At 39.6% G+C, this 18,575-nt stretch overlaps 1 protein-coding gene across 1 annotated transcript in view; it reads left to right on the top strand.

Moving 5' to 3' along the window:
- Positions 1–13,451, top strand: part of LOC138954429 (uncharacterized) — a gene marked incomplete at its 5' end in the record, with an annotated part of 20,064 nt that extends 6,613 nt beyond the window's left edge. Inside the window, 6 exons of the mRNA XM_070326279.1 lie at positions 1–117; positions 495–659; positions 1,393–1,420; positions 1,936–2,012; positions 6,189–6,302; positions 8,239–13,451. The exon at positions 1–117 is cut by the window's left edge and continues 198 nt beyond it. Of these exons, the coding sequence (XP_070182380.1) occupies positions 1–117; positions 495–659; positions 1,393–1,420; positions 1,936–2,012; positions 6,189–6,302; positions 8,239–8,267 (530 nt within the window). The remainder of the gene's footprint in view (positions 118–494; positions 660–1,392; positions 1,421–1,935; positions 2,013–6,188; positions 6,303–8,238) is intronic.
- Between the last annotated feature and the right edge of the window lie 5,124 nt (positions 13,452–18,575).

Raw genomic sequence — 18,575 nt, forward strand, 5'->3', positions numbered from 1 at the left:
ATCACACTCTACATACCCGCACATACAACTGCAGCGTGGAAACAGGACTTGGTGACCATGGCAACGATCCACGTCTGCCACTGCGCAACAGTATGCTGCTCACCGTTCTTGTAGAATGTAAGCTGTTGTTGAATTCCCTTCTTCTGAAAGCAGTCTCACATGTTGTTCGGTTTAAACAATCAGTCAATATTTTACGGAATGTATTTTAATACACCTGGAGTCGAGAGGAAGGTATGGGTCTCTCTCTCTCTCTCTCTCTCTCTCTCTCTCTCTCTCTCTCTCTCTCTCTCTCTCTCTCTCTCTCTCTCTCTCTCTCTCTCTCTCTCTCTCTCTCTCTCTCTCTCTCTCTCTCTCTCTCTCTCTCTCTCTCTCTCTCTCTCTCTCTCTCTCTCTCTGATTTTATTAGAAAGAAAAGACGGATCTTACAGAGTACTGAATCACGTTTTAAAAGCCTGTTTCTTCACTGACTCTTTTTCTTATTTTATTATTCAAAGCAATAATGAAATCACCAGGAGAAAAGCAGGACTCATCTCTGGGTGTGGGGGCGGCGGTGGGAGTGTCTGTGGCGGTGATGGTGTGCATCGTCGTCGTCTTCATCGTCGTCTTCTCCGTCTGGCTCTGGCGTCGTCACTGGGTGCTTCCCTGTGCTGCTGCTACAGGTGAGTGTGTGTGTCTGTGTGTGTGTGTGTGTCTGTCTGTGTCTGTCTGTGTCTGTCTGTGTCTGTCTGTCTGTCTGTCTGTGCGTTTCGATCCCTGTGTGATTGTCTCTGTAGAGGTGTGTGTGTCAGTGTATTTGCGCCAATTTTACATTGATAGGCTTCCATTCAAAACTGCATTACGTCAAAGTTTCAAATGGAAGCCTGTCAATGTTATTGTAATTCAAATGTCTAATCGAACTTGTTTCTGGTTTCATACGATTACAACAAGGCCAAGATGATACAATACAATGCATATTTCCTGCATATAAAAGATACGATCCTCGCGTCTAACAGAGATTGGTTGAGCGTGTATCAATGCGTTTTGCCAGCAGGTGATCATTGAGTAGAATTTTCGTTGATCATGAAGAATGTATCAACGGTAATGTGACCAATCACAGAATCTGTTACATTCTAAACGCATCTTGACTGAATTACAATATGGGTTATCCTTTACATCAATATTCACGTTGCTTTAGTTCATTTTCACCGACGACCGTCAACTATTAAACAGATTTTGCTTTGCAACATGTGTCAGTGTTGTCTTACTGATACCCAAAGAAACGTGCTTTTTCGAATGTGTGTTTATTGTTCAAGGCCTCCTATACCAGAATTAAAAGGAATCTTGCTCACGAAAAGAAAAGGGCATACAAGTTTGAGAAACATAAAGCATGGATCTACTGTTGTTCTGTTTCAGCGAGAGAAGCTGATGACAGACTGGAAAGGTAATATTCCTTGTTTCATGACATTCACACACTAACTCACTTGATCATTGACAAATATCACCTGGACAAGCCAGCAAACAAACACACCAACAAAACAAGAACCCTGAGGCGTGATTAACCACGCAGTCAATCGAAGTCACTTAAATACAACCGGTTAACTCTGACCTTACTAATTAATCAGGGAGAGAGAGAAGGGGGAGAGTGAGACAAAGAGAGACATAGAGAGAGGCAGTCAGACGGAGACTAAGAAAAAGAGAGAGAGAGAGAGAGAGGGAGAGAGAGAGAGACACACACACACACACAAACACACACACACACACACACACACACACACACATACGCACACACACACAGGGAGAGAGAGGGGGAGAGAAAGACAAACAGACAGACAGATAGATAGAGAGACTGGGACCAACGGATATTACGATTGAAATTATGACGGTTTTCCTAGTATACTTATGCAGGGTATATCGGACCATAAAATAGAATTAATAATGGCACTGTTTATGTTGCAGCAGACATGTAGAGCCACCACAAGGGAGTGAACATCCTGACCAGGGACAGTCTGATGACTACGAGATACAAGACATTGGTATGTATGTCCTAGGCGCGCCTTTGGCTTGTTGTCTCTCATGTAGAAGTTTTCACAATGACACGATTCTCATGGAAACGGAATTGAAAGACGAATTTAAGCAACACATTGCCACAACCTCAACTTTGCTAAAGTCAGTTGTTACAAAACCTTAATTCATAGCAAACTGGGGAAAATGATCCTATGATTAAAACAATATTTGATTTAATATCGCAATTTAAATCTTGTTTGCTATTCTGAGAGACACGTGGGGGATTCGGAAATTGTAATTGGATAGTGTTGCACAACTCTATTTCGGCAATCAGGCTCTATTGCTGAAGAACAAATTTACACCCCAAAAAAGTACACGCAGTTCCGGTTTGCTAACCGTGGCTTAGGCCAAAAAGAAAAATATGTCTGTTTCCGGTAACATCGCCGAAAAAAATAGGGTCGGTCTGTCGGGTTTTTAACATTTTTTTTAACCTTTTTCTTACATTTTGTTAACGTCTTTTTACGTTGTTTTTTTTAAACGCTTCCTTAGTTTACTTACAATTATTTAGCACATGTTTTTGATCTAGATAAATTATATTGAAACTAAATAAAGTATACTTGACTTCATATTTGTGTTTTTTTGTTTGGTGCGAAAAGCGAAAAAAAATGTTAGGGTCGGCGTTTAAAAATAGGGTCGGTCGGGTTACCGGAAACAGACATATTTTTCTTTTTGGCCTTATGTACGTACAGGCACACGTGGTCAGGCGTGCATCTTTGACAGGTCGACAGCGATACAGTTTTAACATATGAATTCTTGCCGTGCATAAAATAATTTTTATTATATTTCTGGTAAAATCCAGTTAATGGAAAGGCAACAAAACTGCCACCAGTCCAGTAACTACTGTTTAGCAGACGGTCTTTCCAATGTTTAACACTGGATGAACAAAATGTCTGTCCCCTATACAAAGTTCATTGTATGACATTTTGAAACGAAGTTACCATTCTGAACAGAAGCTTCGAGTCGTTTACACTCTTCTGTTACAATCCTTGTTTTTCAGCATCTACAGATTATCCGTAATCAATGTTCACGTAAATCCGTAGCAAAAGTCCCATATAAGAATAGTAAATGGAATGTTTGGTATAAAAGCGTGCCATGTAAAATCATATAAAGACAGGCAAACTGAGATTATGTCGGTCTTTCCCATGCATAGGTTGTTGTAGTGTTTCAATGTTAGGTTATTTCCGTCAGCATTGACGCGTCGTCTTCAACAGCCAGCATGGAACATGCGAAGAGTTGTCTGACAAAAAACGTGTTTTTAAGACAAAGAGGGTCTACTCGTCGGCATTATTTATTTATTATGGGGAGCTTATATAGCGCGAACCACAACTGTGCTCTCCGCGCTTTACATATTAATTTCTGCCGTTTGTTTCTGCTTGTTTCATTAAAATATCGGTCCTTATTGCTGCTGAAAGCACAATATTATGAGTTATTTCTAGCATAATGAATGTTGATATCAATTTTTTCAACATGGCTGTTGTTATTTGGTAACAGTCATCATGTTCAAACTTACGGTTTTATTACCAGCTTATTTCAACTAAAATAAATATCGAAGTGACCCTACGCGCGCATAGGATGGAAGGAAAACTCGAAATGGAGACGGGATTGACCTTATTCAAATGTCCACATGCAACCAATTACTCGCCTAACATCATTAATATTAACCGCTTCAAAGTTCTTTGAGTTTCATAATTTCATTTTATTCTTCAGCTATTTAAACATGTATTTTTCAAGCAAGCTGAGAACAGCATGACATTCTGAGGAGGCGGATGGTGCGTTGCCATTCTATTATCCCTCCCCCCCCCCCCCCCTTTGCATCTTTCCTTCTGTAAACTGGAAGAGGTGGGGGTTTTTGGTAACCACCCAGCAACCAAAACATAACCACCCAGCAACAAGCCCGAATCCTCGATAGCTCATGGGTTGAGAAGCTGCACTTCATGGGCACTACTTTTAGCGACTGAAAAGTTATGAACGCTCAAATGTAAAATAAATACATATCTGCAACAAACATACCGCATATAAACTAACAACTACAGGTTTGAACACACAAAATCCAATATAAAATTCATGAATTCGATGGTTTTCTGAATCGAAATCTACCTTGCACAAACCATCGGCGCGAGCTAGGCCTCAAGGCAAGTAACTTCAATACTTTGTGTAGAGACTAAGGAGTTGTTCCCCTTCCGGATTAGTTTATATGTATATACAGGGTCACTCTGATAAAAAGACTCCAACCCGTCGGCCAATAACCAACTTTATCCCATGACCTGCCTCTTTGTCTCTGTTAGCTGAGGAGGTGATTATTCTGGATAATCCATCACAACCATATTATGGATAATCCATCACAACCGAGTCTCTATCTCACCTGTCATTGTTCATTGTCTTTGATCTCAGAGTACAATTGAATAATTTATAGAGGTCATCTGCATATTTATCGTTAACTCGGAGACTACTTTTTTCAGCAAAACGATTGAAATATTCTGCGGTATAAAAGTCGAACTCACGTTTACCTAACGATCTACATACATTTTAACATTGAAGAAATAAAGAAAACAACAAAGAATACACATAATCTGCTGGGGTGAAAAGAGCTGAGTGAAGATTATGAGTTGGCCGAAGCGGTGAGAGATAGAGAGAGCGATAGAGACAGACAGTGATTCAAGGCGCACAACTCTAGTACTCTTCATAGGCAACCGCTTAGATCAATACCGACAACAAAGTCCTGAGCAACGAAATAAGAATTAAACTAAAACAGTATGCTTACAGTTTTGTTCATTTGCTATCGCTTTTAGAGCATTGATTGCTAAATCTGGTTCAACAGAACAAGGCTGTCCCTGAAGGTTTGGCCAGCAGAAAACAGGCACTCGCAGAGTTTGTGTCAAAAAATGGTGTTTTTTAATAAAAACGTCGGAGTAATGGGATAAAAAGCTTACACACCTCGTCCTGACTATCGTGCATATTTTCCCTCGGGTAGATTTTCAGCCAGAGTAATACCTGAAAATCGACACTTGGGAAAATATGCACGATATTTAGAACTCGGAGTGTGTAACCTATATATATTTCATTTCATAAACAAAACACGCGCAAGCAATTGTACACTTGAATTTCAAGAAAATGAAGCGCGCGCTGCATACACTGACTTGCCTCAGAAACCCGAACTTCATAGAGTAATTGACGTTTGAACACGGGGGCAAAAGTTCTGCTTCTAATTCGACGGAAAAGAATCCTGAGGATACCAAAGCATGAAAATTACTCGCCTGCTCGAGGATTCAATCAAACTGTGGTACGAAAAACATAATTTTTTCTCTGAAAAACTGAAGAAAGGAGGAATAAATACATTGCACACCTCGTCTTAGTAAACACTAAACATAATGGTCTTTGTTCGCGGTCATGAAAAAGTTTGCTAAAGCTCGCACTTCTCATGATACGCGAACTTCGACCATTATTTGTTATATTCTCTCAGACTCAGCATGTAACTTCTACTGAACACACCGCCTCCGACAAGTTGCCTTTTCTGTATTTCAACATGGTGAAGTGTTTTATTGTTTAAAATAAGAAGTTTTATTCCTTAGAATAAGTCATCCTGATATTATTAAATTCAACATTTTAGTTTGGCTTTGTTAATTTTTGGAGTGATAAACAAAAAGGATCCCGGCCTGGCCGTTACAATTTGTAGCAGATCACCTAAAATTGGTCTTGAATGGTAAAATAGTCAAATGGTACGTTGAAATGGTGATAAAAGCTGTCAACATGCATTCTCTCCTTCAAAAACAGAATGAGAAAAACTACAACGTTGATTTCTTTAATTTGTTCTGGTATTCCTTATGCCAGCAGAAAAGTCATCAATTATGCGAGTTCTGTGTTACAGCACGCATTAAAAAGTGTATCATAAAAGAATTTTCCATATAGATGAACAAAAATATGAAACAATACATAGCGACTGCAGGACCAGAACGATGAACACAAAACCATTGTCCAAAAGAAGAATAAGAATAAGAGAACGTGTCCAGTTTATACACTACTTCGGCAGCAAGTGCGAATGGACACAGAAACACAGAGATATATAGAGAAAGGTAACACCCATAATGCTCAAGGATGAAGGATATTATATGTACGTTAACTGTGGCCTGTCTGACAAACATTTGCAGAGGGAAAAACTCCTTCCGATTACGCCTCTCTCAGAACTGATAACATCGGATTGAGGTCTGTCTACTCCCAGATCACTCCAACCTACATCAACACGGGAACCGCAGCTGAACCAGGTATGCTTTTTTTTTATATATACATTTAGTCAAGTTATGACTAAATGTGTTAACGTTGACGGGAATCGAGATGAGGGTGTGGTGCCATCCTGAACTCAGGTCAAAATAAGTTCGGCTCATTCTATCTCTGACAGGATGCCTTGGCTTTCCTTGTCTCGCGAGGAAATCGATTTTTTTTACATATTTAGATCTCTTCGTAATGTGTTATGAATGTAAGCAGATTCGCGATCGTCGATAATGATTTTTCATGGTGTTGTGTAAATTTCAAATTACAAAGGAATTGATATGTAAGACAGTTTCAAGCGAGCTATTTTTCGCGGCTGTATTTACTGTGCAAACAACTCTTTGGTTTTGGCGCTCGCTGGAGCAGACGATTTTTTTACAGTGATGCAACCATATATTACGGTCTCCTTCCGGCAGCAGTCCCAACATTTCGACTTGTTTTGACCTTAGAACGATGTCTTTATCATAACTGTGAAGAACAGAACGGAGATCACTGTCGAAGTCGGCCAATCTGCAATCATTTTCGTCTCGCGAACACTGCTTACGAACAACAAATGGGAGATAACTCTGTATTCTTGTTTTGATAGATTCGCGTAGGACTTTAGCGTCCTGTCAGAGGGACTAAGGCGATAGCGTGGAGCGATGATGATCAGAATGGGTGTGGTGCATGTATGTGTGTGTGTGTGTGTGTGTGTGTGTGTGTGTGTGTGTGTGTGTGTATGTGTGTATGTGTGTATGTGTGTGTGTGTGTATGTGTATATGTGTGTATGTGTGTATGTGTATATGTGTGTATGTGTAGAGCGATTCAGAGAAAACTACTAGACCGATCTTCATGAAACTTTACATGAGAGTTTCTAGGTATAATATCCCCAGATGCTTTTTGGTTTTTTCGATAAATGTCTTTGATGACGTCATATCCGGCTTTTTTGTGAATAATGAAGCCGCACTGTCACGCCCTCGTTTTTTAACCAAATTGGTTGACATTTTGGTCAAGTAATCTTTGACAAAGTCCGGACTATGAGATTGCATTGCAGCCCGAAAGCTTAAAAATGTTTTAATTAGTTTGCTCATTAAACTTGTCATTAAAATCGATTTTTTGCATACATATTTAAAATTGATTGCATCATATTCTTCATCAAATTCTGAATCTAAAACATATTACATATGTCATGTTTACTCTAAAAATGTGATCACAATTAACAAAAATAGGTTAATTAGTAATACAAATGAAATTTAGGAAATCGATCCAAAAATAATGTAATCTTATTCTTTATCATTTTCTGATTCCTAAAATATATATATATATATATATGAAATGTTGTATTCAAAACAAGCTCAGAAAGTTAAAAAGAATACAGAAAAGCGCGCTTTCCTGCTTAGCGCAATACGCTACCGCGCCATACTGGCTAGTCAATTTCACTTCATTTTGCACGTGAAAAATGAGCGAATTCTTTCTCGCGGGGATCGACGAAGCTGTATTGTCTTGGGAAAACAATGCAGTGTGTTCAGTTTCATTCCGTGAGTTGGACAGCTTGACTAAATGTAGTAATTTTGATTTTCGCGACTTGTTTTATAGTAAATTGAGGCTTTAGGTATTCTTGTCTTCAAATTTGTCCGTCAACGTTAACTTACAGTGTGTGAGGGTGTGTATGTATGTGTATGTGTGTCTGTGTGTGTATGTCCGTGCGCGCGCACACGTGTGTGTGTGTGTGTGTGTGTGTGTGTGTGTGTGTGTGAGTAAGTGTGTGTGGGTGTGTGTGTGTGTGCGTGTTTGTGTGTGTGTGTGTGTTTGTGTGTGTGTAAGAGAGAGGGAGAGTAAGATGATGTACATGTTTGCATGCGTGTACGCCTATATTCCTGTGATTGGTCTGTCTTGAACACAATGCACATTATTGCCTGATTCTATCGTGGTTTTCTGTGCGGTGTGTTGCAGGTCCGGTTTATGAAAACACAGGTGTGTGAAGCAGAAGTCCCCACGTTAATGCGTCTGACTACAGAATATCAAGAATTGACTGAAGAGAAGCCGATGACAAAATGACCTTTACATCAAAATCGCACATATATGCACGTGTTCATGGCAGACGTCCATCAGCAACAATAAGAGGCATAATAAGAACATCGGTCATCGTAATTAAGTACGCCAGAAACCAAGAGCCTGTTTTACATCAGCGTATAAAGCAGGCTGTGCCAATGACGTCAGATTCCTGATTTCGTCCAAGAAAATGTGTTACACACTCAAAATTGCACGATTTTACACGACAATAACAAAAAAATACCTGAGCTCTATACTCAAACTGTACGTGCTCAAAACGGCCTTTGCTTTGTTTTTTGTCATAGTCTTTATATGTTTGTGTATTCATGATGCATACCCCTGAGGCCAAAGTTGCATTAGCAAAAGGGCGGTAGAACAGTGGTAACACTACTTTGAAATATGGGGTCCCACGGGGATCTGTGTTAGGCCCAATGTTGTTTTCTATTTATGTCAAATATCTACCACTTTGCGTACGTAATAACTGCAAGCTGTTTGCAGATGATACTACTATACATTATAGTCACCATTCCTCAGATTATCTATCAAACACTCTCCAAGAAAGCATTAATGCACTACTGAATTGGTCAGAGTTAAACCACAAGTCTTTAACCATACAAAAACAAAATATATGCTCAGACCCACACGACAGAAGCGACAAAACCTAGTATCTAGCATTCCGCCTCTTTATATTAAAAATCAAGTATTGGAAGAAATGTCCAACCATAAAGTCCTTGGTGTAACGATTGATAATTATTTAACATGGAATGACCAAATTGATAACACCTGTAAGATTGTTTCCAAACAATATATCAGTTATCAAAAATTAAACACTTCTTGAATCATCACTCGCGAGAGATCTTTTTTTACAATCACATTTTGTCAAATATTGATTATGCATCCACTGTATGGGATTGTGCAAGTGCTAATGCTTAAAAACATTTACCTAGTCTCCACAGAAGAGCAATTAAGCTTATTATGTTAACAAATCACACTCCTTCAGAATCTGATTATAAAAATGTGCAAGTATTACCATTTCAAAAAAGATGAATGTATAATAAAGGTGTTATGATGCATCAAGTGATGTCAGGGTATGCACCGGAGACATTGCGTGATAATTTTATTTTGAACTATAACAGACTAAAAATCATAACACCGACTCCACGTATTGACCTTTTTCAAATCAAGCCTTCTTTATTCGTGTGCGGTCCTATGGAACTCACTGCCAATTTATCTTAAACATAAAACAAACACATACAGCTTCAAAAAACATTATATGTCACACATAATACAACTAAACAAGTGCTGAATGCTTCATTAATTCATTTGAAATGTATTTACATGTTAAACAAAATGTAATACAATGCAGCTCTAAGTTAAGTTATGTTAAAAATTGACACTTTTTATCATTGACAATTGTACTTAAAATGCAGTACGACAATTATTTTCAAATGTGTATCTGTATGTACAGTTATAATGTGTTAAGTTTGCTTTGGTAGTTTTTTGATTATATTGTTTTTTCTGTTCCTGTTAACCCTATCTTAGAACGAGGGCTGGATGTTAAAACAAAATGCCTATATACTTGCTTATCTATTACCCTCAATAATACAGATGTTGTCTTGTCTTGTCTTGTCTTGTCTTGTCTTGTCTTGTCTTGTCTTGTAACGTAAGCGTAACCCACGTAATAACCTAATCAAAACCTGTTTATTTTGCATTCAAAATCGACTCAACTTTCGAAATTCTAAAAATTATGTTTGACAGAAGGATTGTAGCCAAGTGGCCTACCCAGTCTCTTTGTGTTGTTTATCTCCTGCCCGACCCAGTTGCCTCCCCTGTTCATTGCTACTCCTTGTGTGTATGTGTGTTAGTTACATTGGGTTTACCCTTAAATATTGGGGCGGGGATATAGCTCAGTTGGTAGCGCGCTGGATTTGTATTCAGTTGGCCGCTGTCGGCGTGAGTTCGATCCCAGGTTCGGCGGAAATTTATTTCAGAGTCAACTTTGTGTGCAGACTCTCTTCGGTGTCCGAACCCTCCCCCCGTGTACACTACATTGGGTGTGCACGTTCAAGATCCCACGATTGACAAAAGGGTCTTTCCTGGCAAAATTGCTTAGGCACAGTTAATAATTGTCTACCTATACCCGTGTGACTTGGAATAATAGGCCGTCAAAGGTAAATATGCGCCGAAATGGCTGCAATCTACTGGCCGTATAAAATTTTATCTCACACGGCATCACTGCAGAGCGCCTAGAACTGTACCCACGGAATATGCGCGATATAAGCGTCATTGGTTGATTGATTGAAATATTGCCCTTTGTGCTAAGCAATCCCTAACTTAAAATGGTGAGAAGAAGCAGCATAGAGATGTGTTTACTAGATCAGTTACTAGTTTCTTTAATGATTTGGCGCTGAAATTGAGCGTTAATAATTGTTAATATTTGATTACCAGTTGTTCTAAAGTTGTTTTAGAGTCTTGTGAAGTAAAGACTAGTAAGATTGTCAAGTAAGGCAGACTCGTTCTCATACGTTTCGGTTCGCTGAGAAAAGCCTCTCTCACAATATTTTATGTCGAGTAGATCTCCTTTTTACAAGGACAGTTTTATTACGATGCAGTCCGGTAAGGTAAGTCGAACCTTTCTCAGATTTCGTTTTTCGATGAGAAGGGACTCGAATACTTTGCTGGACGAAATTCCGCTTCGCAGTTTTGTTGAGAAACAAAGAGGTTCTCAGTTTTCGCTTCGCTGAGGACCGTTCTTTGTTTCTAGCACTGTAACTGTAACTTTGTGAAGGCGAAGTGTATAACAAAATGACATTCTTTATGAAGTTTTGTGATGCATTACGTTTCATGTGTTTGATCATGTTGCTACATTTTAAGCGTATGTTGTTGATGGTTGATTGGCTGAGTTAAGATTGTAGGGTCCGCCATCTTGACCGGCGTCACCGGTGTAATGTCAGAGCGTCACCCCCCCCCTCCCCTTTTTCCTCTGTTCAGTGTGTCCCTTTTCCCGCCAGTTCAGTGGGCTTTGTTTGGTGAAAACACATAAGCATAACTTGTACACAGGTACATTGCTTACCTCCCCTGCTCATTTTCTCAGTTGATAATTTGTTCAATCAACAGCCATTGATAACATCTGAAGCTAGTTTACTACTTGTTCAGACCTCAAGCAACCTGTGTGTTGGTTGTTATTCAGACTAAATGTGTTAGTCTGATTCTCTCTCTCCCTGTCTTTTGTCTGGCTTTGTGTCAGCCACTGTCATGTTATGTATTCTTTCCTGTGTCACTCTACTGCTTTTGCTCTGTTTGTCACATGCATTTTCATATTCTGATATTTTGCGAGTCTTCAGTTGTATTACCTTTTTACCTGTATATATTCTTGTGAATTTTGATTATTATTCCTTTGACTAATTCAGGCATGAGAATGATAGTGATCTTCTGAGTTAAGATCTCAGACAATAGGAAGACACTGTCTACAGGCGGATGCACATTTTGGACTATTAATTCCCATGTTGCATTTTAAAGGCGGTTGCCTGTAGAAGAACTTTGCGACTGATAAAACTGAACATTATGTGCAGTCGCACTTGCACTTAAAATGTGTTTGCCTACAGAAGAGCTTTGCGACTGATAGAAACCTAACATTGTGTGCAGTCGCACAGGTGCATAGCAGACTTTTAGTCTAAAGCGTTATGATTTAGTCACGCTTCCCTGAAAAGTAATAGGCCGTTTGTCTTACGCTACATTTGGGAAGCATGTGAGCTGCGCCTTCTCCATGCCTGAGTTATCTTTCTCATTCTTGTCGTTATTATTCAACCTGATGAAGATGTGTCTTCATGGCGATGAACATGCTTAATAATAACTAATATTTTGCAGTTGCGGTTCTCGCAGCTTGTCAATTTATTTATAGCATTTTCCTATGCAAGGCTTAGGCCTAGGGGAAGATGTTGGTTACTTCCCTTGACATTAGCTTTTGTGGAGTTGTTTAACTCACTGTGGATTCTCTTGCAGGATTTTTGCTGTATTGTTACTTGTCTATATTTGTCATGATTATTTTGACTAATGATACATTCATACTTTCATTGCATTGGTTTATGCTTTGTATTATGTCATGTGTGACTTAGAAGGCATGTTGTTTATAATTGTATTTTCTTTTCTTTTAGTGCCTTCTTCATTACACTGCTTTCTGGTTTACACCAGAAATTCTCGTCTATACTAGAGTTCTATTTTTGTTTCTAACTTATAACTTATACAACTGTTTTTGGTAGATACCAGAATTCATAATTGCTATTTCTGGTTTTAGGTAAGCATTGCTATTTCTTGTTTATACCAGAAATTCTGGTTTTATATACACATATTGTTTCTGGTTGCTGTCAGAATTAGCCAGACTGTTTTGGAACATTTCTGGTTTAGATAAGCTACCTGAGTGGTTATTTTTAGTTACATTTTGCTTTAATAATTGCTTTGTGTATGTGTGGGCGTGTGTGTGTGTGTCAGTGTGTGTGTGGGTGTGTGTGTGTGCGTGATTTTACCAACACTACGCGAAATTCCTTGTGCTTTAAATGTTTTTTAATGTCACTTGGCTCAATAAATACTGTATTCTGTATTCTGTAATAAAAGATAAGTTAAAGCAACCTCTGTCTTCGGTGTCTTAATTGTATGCTCCTCTGCCTGTGCTGTATATCCTTTCCTTCCACCCGACCTTCCCACACCCATAATAATGCATATTCAAGACATATGATATTAAACCGATGTTTGTATTCTTGAACATGTTATTTGCTCATGTTATTTGTATTTTAGATTAAAACATATCATTTTACATAGATCGAGACAGCCATTGTTTGTCAAGTCTACGATAGCGGTTGATGTGTACAATTAATAACTGTCAGAATCTGTGCCAAATGTCATGTTTTGGTCAAATATACATATAACATATTTATATCGAATCGTTTTTGTGAGAATTTCTTGGGTGTTTTGACAATTGAACATACACAAACATGCACTTTTTATTAATTAGTTTTGGCCAGCAGCTTAAATATGGCTCAAGAAGGGAAATCCAATGTTCAATTAATATATCGACTCGTAACCTACTTTTGTTATAATTGTATGATTTATACATTGCATTACTACCTTGGAAGCTAATTCAATTATGTTCTGGGTTCTTCTTCATGTATAACTTACACGTTGTTTTCAAATAAACCTTCTGTTGCTTTTTCTAAGATCAGTTTGCTTATCACCCAATGTCAATAAGAAGCAACCAGCAAATGTTGAAATGTAAAGAAAATCGCCAGAGGCTCGTGAGTCCCTTGATATTCAACCGCTGGGTCTTGACTGAAATACAAGCCATATAAAAAAACCACTCGTGTTGTAACCTCTATATATTCAAACTACATGACAGTTATATAGATATCGGTAAAGTATAAGACGGCCGCTTGCATTTTACTTAACGACAGAGCCAGGAGTCACCTGACGGCCCTGGTAATGTTTGTCCCGTAGTATGCTCCTGTTATGTGGGCGAAAACCGTATCACAAGTTGGGACATTGACTGTTTCCCTTTTGCTAGAAAAAGCCGGTAACGTAGATGTCGGTTATCAATCCTACAAGTCTTCTTTTTTTTCCCTTTGTGGCCTCTTCGCTAGAGTAGGCTAGACTCAAGCGCACCGCAGCAGGAAACAAGGCCCTGTACATAAACTAAACACTTGTGAGTGTTGGTTCAGGGATATTCGTGTGAAAAAAAGGACCCCAAAATTGGATCAAATGACATTCCCAATGGAAGTTACTGTTTTCGCGCCTATTTCCCGTGACAAATACTTGTAGCCATGGTGTCGATGAACAAGGAGTTCCTCCTGCACAATGATTGCAGCAATAACATTGATATTCTTGTCATTTACAATAATAGTGCACGTAATAAGTACGCCCTTACAGTAACGTTTGTGACGTTTTTGGTAGTATGTATTGCTCTCAGGACTAGGAGATACAAGACATTGATATGTATCGATGTTCCGCAGTTAGCTCACGGCCGACCATAACAAAAGTGAGAGAAGTTTAACTTGTAAATCTGTTTGCATCAGCTGCAGGACACCCGGACAGTGACAAAACTGATATGGTCGCTTCTTATTGACATCGAGCGTTATGCGTATTGATGCGCGCGTGCACGTGTGTTTGTAATGCCATTCTGTGCTTTGTGTGTGCATGTGTCTATCTTCAAGTTTGTGTATGTCTGTTTGTGTCGGGGATGGTGCATGAAAAGAGTCAAAATACACAAACAGTATTAAAGGCATGTATGTACCCAAACGGACATTTGGAATATGCACATCATCAATAAAAGAATAAATAGGCATACTTAAGAGTTGCATTTCACACTCGCACACACAAACACACACACACACACACATACACACAAACACACACACACACACACACACACACATACCGGGTACAAATACACACACATACACACAAACATACACACACACACACACACACGCACACACATGTTCACAAAGTCAAAAGAGATGGCCGTCGACAGCAACGCAAATGGCAATGAGGGAGATGAAGACGAGGACGAGAAGAATGACTAAGACGACTACAAACTGCTTCGGTAATTGACTAAATACTCATCATTTTCACGAGTTTTCATTCACAAACACCTGGGAAATAAATCTCATGTTCCCCATGCAATAACTCGAGGTGGTGAATGGGTTTGAGCTTTCAGGTGAAACGTGGATTGTCAAAGTAAAAGCCAATCAGGCTGATTGTTTGATGTGTGGAACCATCACGGCTTTGGATTTGTGTTTCCGAGGACAACGATTGTAAGCATTCACTCTCAAAGACCCAATCAATGTTGATAATTACCGCGGCGACTCATGGTCAATTTGCAACTTATCTCTGTAATCGCAAAATCAACAACGAAAAGTCATAAACACTTAAAAGAAAAGAAATATGCTCAACACTTACTGAACTCACAGGTATAATGATCGAAGCTCTGTACATTTTCAGACTGGAAGAAAAGCGTCCACAAGCTACGTTTGACGTCACATACAAGTTTGACGTGTTATCTCGTGCTACTGTGATAGTGCTTTGTGGCCCGGAGTTGGATTCTAAAAATTCGTCTCCCTGTGGGTTATTGTGCATTTTGTTGCACAACCAAAATGATGACAAAAACGATGTTTGGTGACTTGTTGTCAGGCTATCATTTTGTTGTTGGTCCTCGGGGAGCATATCGCCTTTTATCTCATATTCATCAACCGCGGCCTTCGGCCTTGATCGATAAAGATGAAATAAAACACGATATGGTCCCCTTGGACCAATAAAAAAGCTGGTCTGTCAACAAGCCACCAAAAACATCTTATAGCGTCATTTTGGTTGAAGTCAACCCAATTGGGGCAACAAGGAAGATAAAACTGAAGCTAGTGATGAGGAGGAAGAGAAAATGCTGAAGCCTGAGAATAGGAAGTATAATTAGAATAGGTCGTTTGCCCAATTGACATGTTGGAAATTAGTGTGTCAGGAGAGCAGGTACCCGATCAAGTTCAGTGTTCTTAACTTAACCACATAAACAGACGGCCTTTCGTTTCAATACATGCACTTGAAGTCACGTTTTTACTCACCCTATTAAAAGTCGCATTACGCGAAATCAAAACATTCAGTCAACCTGACAGAACAGAATTTACAGAAAGGAACTGAATGCGCAGCATTTCACAAACACACACACACACAAACACACACACACACACACACACACACACACACACGCACACCCACACATAGGTGGTTTTACAGTCATTTGGGGTCGGCTGTGTATCAAAATGCCATCTTGCTCAAAACACAGGCATTTGGGGTCTCTTTTGTTTTAAGTGTTAGAAAGTTTCTTAAAACTTCAATGAGCGTTAAATGCCATTTTAAAGTGTGAAAACTCATTTCAGGAGGTTATTACATAAAATGCAACCTCCAGCGTGATTTTTAGAAAAACAGACATTTGGGGACGATGTTTGCTGTACAGCAGTGAAATGGGGACGTATGTGTACACAAAGTGCAGAGCTAGAATTACGTTATCGGTGCTATGAATGTTTTAGGTGTTAGAAAGTTTGTTAAAACTTCAATGAGCGTTAAATGCCATTCTAAAGTGTCAAAACTCATTTCAGGAGGTTATTACATAAAATGCAACCTCCAGCGTGATTTTTTAGAAACAAACAGGTATTTGGGGACGATGTTTGCTGTACAGCAGTGAAATGGGGACGTCCAAAAGTGCAGAGCTCCCGCAGAGCTATATGAATGGTTTCATCACATACATGGCGCTAGGCGACATATGTTGTGAAAAATTTTACAAATCACGTTTTTGCGCCCGATATTTTCTTGTCATCTCCAAAGTCAAGGGACAAACACGAAATTCCTTGACTTTTGGGGTAGCGCGACTCTGTTAATTTTAAGAATTAAAAAAAAAAAAAAATCATTACTAGGATGTCCCATCGTTGGGAAATTCCGGTCGCTTCCTCCGAGTGGAAAGCTAGCAGTGACAGAGTCGCACTACCCCAAGTCAAGGGATCTATTAGTCCTGTTTCGCCGTTATCCCAATTCGCCCCCATCCCATTTTGGCGACATTTCTCAGGCCAAGTGTCATTTTACCACCATATCATGTACCATTAGCTCCACATCCCATTTTGGCGCAATCCCGTTTCACCGTTAGCCCATTTCGCCCCCATTCCATTTTTGCGACATTTTACAGGCCAAGTGTCATTTTACCACCATGTCAAACCACTAGCTCCACGTCCCATTTTGACGCAATCCCGTTTGGCCGTTATCCCATTTTGCCCCCATCCCATTTTTGCGACATTTCATAGGTTATGTGTCATTTTACATGCCATTCTAAAGTGTCAAAACTCATTTCAGGAGGTTATTACATAAAATGCAACCTCCAGCGTGATTTTTTAGAAACAAACAGGTATTTGGGGACGATGTTTGCTGTACAGCAGTGAAATGGGGACGTCCAAAAGTGCAGAGCTCCCGCAGAGCTATATGAATGGTTTCATCACATACATGGCGCTAGGCGACATATGTTGTGAAAAATTTTACAAATCACGTTTTTGCGCCCGATATTTTCTTGTCATCTCCAAAGTCAAGGGACAAACACAAAATTCCTTGACTTTTGGGGTAGCGCGACTCTGTTAATTTTAAGAATAAAAAAAAAAAAAAAAAATTCATTTCTAGGATGCCCCATCGTTGGGAAATTCCGGTCGCTTCCTCCGAGTGGAAAGCTAGCAGTGACAGAGTCGCACTACCCCAAGTCAAGGGATCTATTAGTCCTGTTTCGCCGTTATCCCAATTCGCCCCCATACCATTTTGGCGACATTTCTCAGGCCAAGTGTCATTTTACCACCATATTATGTACCATTAGCTCCACATCCCATTTTGGCGCAATCCCGTTTCGCCGTTAACCCATTTCGCCCCCATCCCATTTTTGCGACATTTTACAGGCCAAGTGTCATTTTACCACCATGTCATGTACCATTAGCTCCACGTCCCATTTTGGCGCAATCCCGTTTGGCCGTTAGCCCATTTCGCCCCCATCCCATTTTTGCGACATTTTACAGGCCAAGTGTCATTTTACCACCATGTCATGTACCATTAGCTCCACGTCCCATTTTGGCGCAATCCCGTTTGGCCGTTATCCCATTTTGCCCCATCCCATTTTTGCGACATTTCATAGGCCATGTGTCATTTTACATGCCATTCTAAAGTGTCAAAACTCATTTCAGGAGGTTATTACATAAAATGCAACCTCCAGCGTGATTTTTTAGAAACAAACAGGTATTTGGGGACGATGTTTGCTGTACAGCAGTGAAATGGGGACGTCCAAAAGTGCAGAGCTCCCGCAGAGCTATATGAATGGTTTCATCACATACATGGCGCTAGGCGACATATGTTGTGAAAAATTTTACAAATCACGTTTTTGCGCCCGATATTTTCTTGTCATCTCCAAAGTCAAGGGACAAACACGAAATTCCTTGACTTTTGGGGTAGCGCGACTCTGTTAATTTTAGGAATTAAAAAAAAAAATTCATTACTAGGATGTCCCATCGTTGGGAAATTCCGGTCGCTTCCTCCGAGTGGAAAGCTAGCAGTGACAGAGTCGCACTACCCCAAGTCAAGGGATCTATTAGTCCTGTTTCGCCGTTATCCCAATTCGCCCCCATCCCATTTTGGCGACATTTCTCAGGCCTAGTGTCATTTTACCACCATATCATGTA

This window comes from Littorina saxatilis, unplaced genomic scaffold (assembly GCF_037325665.1).
Source record: "Littorina saxatilis isolate snail1 unplaced genomic scaffold, US_GU_Lsax_2.0 scaffold_1477, whole genome shotgun sequence".
Taxonomy (NCBI): Eukaryota; Metazoa; Mollusca; class Gastropoda; order Littorinimorpha; family Littorinidae; genus Littorina; species Littorina saxatilis.